The sequence below is a fragment of the Athalia rosae genome, chromosome 4, assembly GCF_917208135.1.
Source record: "Athalia rosae chromosome 4, iyAthRosa1.1, whole genome shotgun sequence".
Lineage (NCBI taxonomy): Eukaryota > Metazoa > Arthropoda > Insecta > Hymenoptera > Athaliidae > Athalia > Athalia rosae.
Window position 1 is genome coordinate 16,386,933 of NC_064029.1, and position 9,116 is coordinate 16,396,048.

Below are 9,116 nucleotides of genomic sequence, written 5' to 3' on the forward strand. Positions count from 1 at the left end.
TCGAATCATCGAATTTCATCACGATTCATGCTTTTTTATTATGACAAAATCCTTGATTAGTTTTTAATTGTTAGCGATCACTGGATTCTCTCGACGTTCAGATCAGATATCGTTGAAACAATTTATTATTACGACAACAATTTTGTTTTTTCTTTTTTCATCTACATTATTACCGTGTTAGGCTTCTTAGTTAAGTTAGTCCGCATTGCACCATTGACTATACAAGCTCCATAAAGCCCATGCGACACTTATATGGATTGGGGTAGCAGAATGAGGAAAAAGAAAAAATTCTTTTTATAAATAAAAATGAAATTTCACACGATTGGATAAAAGTAATCGTATATAAATTATATACGATCACTTATCGTTGTACGTACACACATATGTAATCTTACCGAGACGGTTGTTGCGGTACAGGAGTTTGCTCGTTTTCTTACGAACGCGGTTCCTTCCCACTTCCTCTTGAATTGAGTTATCACCTGTTGAATGAACGGATAATTTTCAAATAAAATAGAGAATTGTAGATTCCGATGAAATTCGCTAGTTAATTAATTCGGAAATCAGTGCAGTTCCTATAGCGCAGAAGACTCACCTCTCCGTTGCAGAAGCAGAAAAGAATAGCGACGCAAAGACCCTGAAAATAAAATTGAGGAAATATTTTTTTTAATTTAATCGAAAGACGTGTATAGTAAATTATACGGTGTTTTTTTTTATTTTCAATTTTACGTACTTGAAAAGACGCGGTGATCGCGGAAACGACCTCGTGGGTCTGTTCCCAGGGGTGACCTTTGGGTGGTCGAAAAATGATCACGAGGTAATGAAGCCCCAAAAGCGGAACCAGTAGTAGCGTTGCCCTAGATCGAGAAAAAATATATATTCGTACAAACGATACATCTATCGACGATGTATTTTCACCCTGAAATTCTTAGTACCTTGAGCAAGGTCGTAGTAAAGATTACGCCGGATGTATACTAAGGTTTCCCAACTGACCAGCCGATTTCAAGATTCTTATAAGATCAGAACAAACGAAGCATTCAAAATGGGATACCGTTTGACCCTAGCTCGAAATAAGATTTGGGATTGCAATATTTCCGGACGGAAAAAATGAATAATATTGAATTTCTTGCTATTTTCGAAGCACTATGTGCTCGTGCTTTTTGATACTAGCATCGGATTTGGTATGGTCATAAAAAATTGACGTCTCGTGATTACCTGAAAGCCTGAAGCATTGATCTCGATGGTTTAGTACCAAGGGCAGGGCCAGCTCTTAATTTCGTCAAGAGTACGCGCACGATGTTACAGAGGAATAGAAGATTAAGTAGAGTAGATACGCAGACAGGATAAATAAAGACGCTCGTGTAATTTCCCGCGTCGATCCAACACCTGTGAATAAAAAAAAAATAAGAAGGAAAATTCTGAAATTATCTGTTGAACTAAAAAACGCGTCGTGAATCCTATAAAGATTTCTTTTTCTTTCCGTGCAAACCGAATCTCTATTATTTTACTCTATTTAATTTTTTTTTTTTTTTTTCTCTCTATGATTCCACCTGTTGCAACGAACTCGACGAGATGTATACGTAGTTTCGATTAAAATTTCGCGGATGAAGTAAAAATGTAAAGAGCTGGAAATGAAATATTTTTACTCCCCCAGTAAGAACGGTATCGTGTATATTATATGTATATTATTCATCGAAATTGAAATTTCTTCTCCCAAATTGACGGTGATAAAAACCAGCGGAGTTGTGGATGTTTAAAAATCACTTCCGGGGGGTTGAGAATATCGTACACGTATACCCAACGGCATTCGTCATCTCAACGCGCGTAGGAGTTTAACGATATTAAAATTGGATGAGAAATCGAGAGCGAAACTTTCGCGTTTCTTTCCTCTTTTTACACGTAATATCTTGGGACCAGTTTACCCTATGGTAAGAATACACGTAATAACAGCTTGTGGAGAAAAAGCGTATAGGGTAAGAAAAAAAAAAAGAAAAGAAATACTTGTAAATATATGACAACTTTTGCAACCCCTGTAGACTTCACGGATCGTTAAGCTTCGAGTCGGAACATTTATTACGAAAAAGATGTGCTCGAGATTCCTCCTCCCACCTCCTCCCTCCTCCCACCTCCTACCTCCCCCCACCCTTATCTCGTGCGAACAATACGATAATCTTCAGTACGACTAAGACGGTCGTAGGTTTCAACCGGAAATGAGAATAGATCTGCCGTGGGAAAGATCGTCCAAAGATTTTTGATCCCCGTGTCGTTGGTACAGATTTTATTCCGCCTAAATTTAGTGGGTGAAAGTTGACACGCGATTTTTTATTTTACCGGCACCCTGTACGTTCTATAATTGCAATTATTGATCGTATGAGTAAATGCATGTACCCGTACGTGTGTGTATACGACCGACGTACGGGGTGTCCAGTTTATATGAAATTTTCAAAAAATAAATTCCGTTAGAAATATTGTTATCGTTAGAATTCACACGTCTCGCTGATTAGGTCTGAGTTTCTTTTATTCTTTGAATTGGTGCAGGCAAATTTCGAGGTGTAAATTTGATTTTTATTCAATCTTTCGATTCCGATGACTTTGTTAGAAAAAAAAAAAATTCATAACAACGAGAAAGCAGGTACACCTTGCACAGGTAATCAAAATATGTAACTGTACAGGGTAGTTTCGAAATCTGTTGTCCGATATACAACATACGTTTCGCTGAGGTAAAGTTTAGGTAAAGTTAGTTTATATTCTCATACACGTGGGAAAACTTTTGATCGTATTGTTCGTCGCGGTTAGCCTCATACTGTGCATTTACCGCATCGCGGCAAAGCGCATGCTATAGCGATATGTGTACGTACATACAGTTATAGTTTCCTCGCCTCGTATACGAAATTTCATCATCAAACGATATATCCATATACAGTAATTATTAGGTATGCTATACCTTATACATGTACCTCCACATCAATCAAACCGCACTAACCCAACGTTAAATATATACGTCATTATTATAACGTATGCACATCTGTATAATGCACATCGCTTTCGCACAGAATCTCTTGATTGACATTCGGTCGATTCTTTTTTTTTTTTTTTTTTTTCTCTCACGTCGTGCGGTATTTTCGAATACAACGTTATTTAATATTTTTCGCAAACAATTGTCACGATTATCGCAATCGTAATTCGTTCGCATACTAACTGCAAAGTATCATTGGGGTCGTCGCTTGTGCCTCGGAGTATGGCGTAGATTGTAACGATTATAGCTGGGGTTGGCCATCCCAACGCCATTAGCCACTTGACTAGTTTGTGCTCGCTTGTGAATGCGCTTACAAGTAAGGTGTGCAAGTAGAAACCTTCGCACAACATCCAAGCGTAGTTTGTCAGTAGGAAGTAATGCAGGATGACGTGTAAGAGACGGCAACCGATCTGAAACAATGCACACGCTCATGTCAGGGGTAAGAGGGTTGGCGAAGGCGAATCTTGAACGCGAAAAAATGTGACGCCGTAATTTACCGGTGTGGGAATGAATGGAAACAAAAAAAAAAAAAAAAAAAAATAAACCATCGTCGTTAAACTTACCCCGTTTTCTAATAAAGTTTCCGGCTTAGCTACGACGAAACCGTACCAGATTAACCATAGAGCGTTGTTCACCGCGAACGAGGCGAATAAATTCATGTGCAACGTGATCCGCGCGCATCTCAATGATCTGTAATACGAATAGATCATGGAATGATAAAATTGAAGGAGTGGATAGGTAATTTGAAAAAAGATGATTTATTTCGAATTACCTGAAGTACGTGAGGATCGCCAAAGAGAGTAGGAGAGCGATGAGCGATATCGCGTATCCAGTTTCGTATATGACGTTGAGATGTTGCTGCCACTGAAAAAACCAATATCAGACAAATTTGCGGTTCCGTTAGATGAATAAGAAAAAAAAAAAGAAATGACGGGGTTCGGGCCTTAAGGCCAATCTTTATTGAAAAAATATCGAGGCGTAAAATTTTTTATTCCATCAAGTAAAGGTACGGATCTACTACTCGGTTATATGAATTTACACGTGTAACTTGGAAACAAGATTTGAAATCTTTCATGGGTTTCGACTCTCCCCGACATACACCTTTCATCTTTTCCTTTTACATCGGATGACCATACAATCCCGTGGGGGAAGTTCGCGCTTGACCGATTTAAAGACGCCTCCACGCGATTGACTCGACGCTCTGAGCCTCTGGGAATGAAAGGTAGACAGATAAGATGAAAAAACCTCTGTTTCTGGGAGCGGATAAAAAACGTATAGGGCGAAAAATCGTCGCAATTTTTTTTTTCAATCTTATTTTCAAACCGCGTTCAACGTGGCGATTAAATTCATCGTGTAAGAAAACCACTTGAATTCGCGAGATTTTCAAAACGCGTTCCCCGGACTCGTTCGAAATGCGGAAAAGCTTCGAGAAAAGCGCGTTGCAACGGGTGCGGAATAAATGACGAGTTAAAAATATTGTGCGAGTGAAATAATAATATTTTAATCCCGTACGTGTAACGTAGAAATCCCCGTATATATATTCCGCGCGATGAAATATTACACGTGAACGTTCGTTAAATTATTCCGAACGCGTTCGGAAAAAAGTTTCAGCGATCATGCGGATGAAAAAAGTGGAAAGAAAAGTGATGAAATTAAATGAAATTGTTCAGACCTGTGCGCGTATCGTTTCTATAAAGAAATTTTATACGGAGTTTGAACGGATGAAAAGAGAGTAAACATTCCGAAAAAAAATGTTAAAAAAAAATTGGAGGAGAGGAGAGAAAATAGTGTAACGCAATTACTGGGCGTCCGATGAAAAATAAAACTAACTCATGAAAAAGTCAAGAACTCGTCGCATGAATTTATAAATTCTGATCAATCGGATCTCTGAGTATATATGAGGTGGTAAAGTTGGGTCGAGAACATCCTATGGATCCCAAGGGTTCGCTCACGTCAGAGAGGAAACGTTTCCTCTGAAAATGTCACCGCCCCACAACCCACCACCCACCACACCCCCCCTAATGAATTATGTAAGTCTTCGTATATATTTTGGCCTCTCTCTACCGTAACGCACCTTGTACGTCGCGCAACATGTTTTCCATACTGATATACGCTCGCCCGATCCCCTCCTTTCCCATGCGGTTGTATGCAGACCGTGTGATAACGTATGCTAACATATTACAGTGCATGCATAACCGTATCGGACGGCGGTAGTTTTTTTCTGACGTTGCGCAATCCTTGACGGTCAGTGGTCTTATTTTTGATCTTTATCAATTCTTATACGTCACGGGACAGCGGGAAAAAAATCTTACAGAATCCGGTAGAAATCTTTGAAAATATTTTTGGATTTCTAAAATCTTAAGGCGATCCCATAAAATTCCGTAAGCCCTGTCGATGAGCCTTTGAAATATGTATGCGTTGTAAAATCTTACGAAGTTTCAGAGTCGTGTCCATAAATAGTACACGGGGTTCGACACACCTTTTTTATCTCGATGTAATTATTTGATTTTATTATTTTTTTTTTTTTCGTTCTGTGACTTGGAAAAAATGGGCAATTTCTTATGGAATCGCGCTCACAGATCTTTGAAAAGTCGACGTCCTTATCGCGCAATCTTGTCACCCCTCTGATTTACAATCGCTTGATTAGTTAATAACCGGATTAGAAGAGCAGATTAAATATAATAATTTAGCAACGCTGCGGGTAGGATAACAAAAAAATATATAACATCATTATAATCCTTGCGCGCGGCATTATGCAGCCCATATATTTCGCACGACCGCCATTTAGCTTGCAACTTTTTCCCCGTTGGAAACAGCGGGGGGGAGGAAAAAAATTATCCCGGTAAAGAAAAGTACGAACAATTTTTATTCTGAAGAAAAAAAAAATAAATAAATAAATAAAAACTTTCGAGAGATGATTTTATACCCTGCAGCGAGCACGCGGATGTAAGGAAACCGTAGAGATTTGTTAGTGTAACACGGTAGTGAGAAGGTGAAGTAAAGCGGTTTGCGGAAAAGAAGCTATCTGCATGTTTTAGAGACAAGCTGTCCCGGAAAATTCACGTTGCGGTTTCAACCGCGCGTATAATCAGAGTTTTGAATATTTTATTAAGTAAAGACGAAAAAGTTTAACGAAGTAGGGAAATCTGACGTGAGTTTGTTCGTTCGTTTTCTTCCTCACCGTACACCATAAATTTGTTCACGCGACCATTTTTACCTTTGGGCTTCTCTTTGTTTTTCGGTTCTTTTATTATTTTTTTTTTTTTTCAAACGGCTAAGGTAATGGAGGTAGAAGAGCGGCTGTAATTAGCGTTAATTACGAAGCTGGGACCATTAGTCTCCGCTACAGGTGTACACCCCATTTGTTTCTGTTTCAATAAATCATGAAATTTGTTCATGCCAAACGATCTCATGCTATATACATATAATAGCATCGGGCTATTGTAAAGAATTTTTCTTCGGTTCACTAACAAGAAGCGTAATTAATTATTGATACCTATGATGAAATAAATTTGCGAATCGGTTGATATCGAATACTCACTTATATGAGCACAATTATACACAATGCGTTGCAATGGAAATTATACAATAGGGTGAGGAAGGTGCGGGCGTTGATTTTTAGGATCGTTTGAATGAAATTTAATTAGCAATTATATTCTTTCACTAATTAGTCATTGTTTCATTTATCGTATACTCACACTCAGATCTTCCAAGTTAACGCAAGTCGTATAGTTACTCCATACGTGATTCGATTCCGGATGTCTGTACCATTCGCCATTTGCCTCACAATCCTTGTGCGCCATACCTGTAATTATACATTAATTGGAGATGAGCGAATATTGAATATATAGAGAATGACGTTAACATTTTTTTGAACTTTGGGTGGGGTGGTTCTGAACTGATTGATAGGTTTTTGGAGAAGCGATATTCGGATGGTCAGCCGGTTTATTTTTGTCCTTTAGAATTGCATGAATAGATGAACAAAATTAATCGATATTTCCGTATCGCTATTGCAAGGTACAGGTATTCTGCTGATAATGAAATATTCACTGTATTTTCTGCTTCTGTGAAAGCATTCGTGACCCCGTTATTCGAATTCGAAAATTAGCTCCTTTTCTATAAATGATTAGGGATCGGTTTCGAGTGTAATTTTTTTTTAAAAAATTCAATTTTACGTAAAGAATAAAGATAGTTGGTTTAGCTGTATTCCTCGGTATTTGATTAGCGGAAACCAAAGGCTCGTGAATAAATGAATAAATAAATAATTTTACAAGCATCGAAATTATACCAATACATTCGATGCACATCGATCACGGCAATCGTGTACGCCGAGATACACCATCACTCGCAAAGATCCCTCTGAATTAATTTAACTAAATAAATGGATGAATAAATAAATGAATACGTAGATTTAAATGCATCCGCGAATTAATTATTGATAATTATTAATTGGTATGATTACGATGCTTCTAAATTTATGTGTTCATTTATTCATTTATCGAATTGTAAATTCATTCGCGATTTCCATATGATCTCATGTGTGAAGCAATCGTCGCGTCTATGATTGCGGACTGTTTTAGTTATCGAACAATTAATTATTATGAATGGTATTTCGAACAGGTTATTAATTTATCAGTATTTCGGGAGCATTTTTTATTATTTCAGTTAATTGAATGAATTTATTGATTATTCAAGTAATTGGTATGATTACGATGCTTCTCAATTTGTGTTCATCTATTCATTTATTCAATTATTCATATATTCATTCATTCATTGAATCATGAAATGTACATGATTTCTATATAATCTCATGTGTGAAGTAGTTTATATTTTGTACTTCTGCAGTTAATAGGTAGTCACTTTGATCGCTAAATCTCGTCGGGATATCCTTGATTTTTTACTTTTTGAGTCGATAAATTGGCGATAACTCGTTCAATTTCGAAGATAGAATTTTCTAGCTTGCAGATTCGGATTCGCGAAATCGAAAGACATGAAACTAGCAAAGAAAACCTTGTGAAAAGTTTTTTTAATTTTTATCTAAGATTCTGCGAAAAATCTAAGGCTATAGGCTTGGCGTTTTTAGGAGGTAAAAAGTGTAGTGTTTGCTAAATTAATTCGAGGACGTTGTTCCTATATAAATTCGCATAATGAATACGAATATGTTGATGAAATCCAGTTAGGGACGAATCCTGTCGAGATATTATTGATTCTTCACTTCTTAAAGCAGTAAATTGACTCGATTGAGAAAAATCAGAGGCTGATAGTTATTAGATTTTCGTGGTCTGTGGGGCCATAGACATTTTTACAATCGTTGCTGCGCCTGTTCGTCATAATATAGATATTCTGATCACGTTTCCGATCAGCCGTGCTAGGTAGTACATTAGAAATATACTTGACAAGTTTCCCAAAATTTCTTGGGGATTTAGAAGATGATTTTCGAATCATTTACTCGAGGTTTTCTTCGCTTATGATACGAAACGAATGTGCATGGGTATAAACTAGATATAACTGAAATTATTTTGCACACAATAAATCTAATTGTATGTGTGGTCCTTTTTTTTCCAGACATTCCGCTACATCTTGATCGTCTTGGAAACCGAATGGAACTCGGAATAGGGCATCGCCAAGTCTTCATTTCATCCTCGTCCAGCCGAGATGGATCTACAGCACATGCGACTTGCAAGTTCTTCTTTTGCAGAGGTAGGACTTTATATTGATCTACTCCCTTCTAATGTCTCGAGTACAATGCAAACTTCAGAGTCATAAAAATATGAATTGCACCCTCTTGGAAAATATTTTCAAAATACTTCTCATAGAATCAGATCGCCCAGGACTTAGTATATTCATGCACCCCCATAAAATAATTCATTAGACACGCCAATAAGGCAAGACAATAATTTATTATCACATAACTTGGTACAATTTATTATAATTCAAACGTCTTATATACTTATATATTGAGTCATAAAATAAGTTATACATTAGGTAACATGATAGGTCATACATTAAGTCATGTATTGCGTTAACTAATTATTCATTTGTTATTTGTGTTACAGGTCGCAGTCCCAACATCATCAACATCATTGACCGGACTCCCCCTGTT

General features: G+C 37.3%; 1 protein-coding gene across 18 annotated transcripts in view; it reads right to left on the bottom strand.

The window, feature by feature from the left end:
* The window catches only part of LOC105690021 (calcitonin gene-related peptide type 1 receptor-like), a 112,438-nt gene that overhangs the window by 2,149 nt on the left and 101,173 nt on the right, over positions 1-9,116 (bottom strand). For all 18 annotated transcript variants that reach the window (XM_048653576.1, XM_020854667.2, XM_048653577.1 and 15 more), the window contains 8 exons: positions 6,712-6,818; positions 3,786-3,877; positions 3,577-3,703; positions 3,197-3,423; positions 1,213-1,383; positions 731-854; positions 593-634; positions 396-479 (listed from right to left, as the gene is read on the bottom strand). In XM_048653576.1, coding sequence (XP_048509533.1) covers positions 396-479; positions 593-634; positions 731-854; positions 1,213-1,383; positions 3,197-3,423; positions 3,577-3,703; positions 3,786-3,877; positions 6,712-6,818 — 974 coding nt within the window. The remainder of the gene's footprint in view (positions 1-395; positions 480-592; positions 635-730; positions 855-1,212; positions 1,384-3,196; positions 3,424-3,576; positions 3,704-3,785; positions 3,878-6,711; positions 6,819-9,116) is intronic.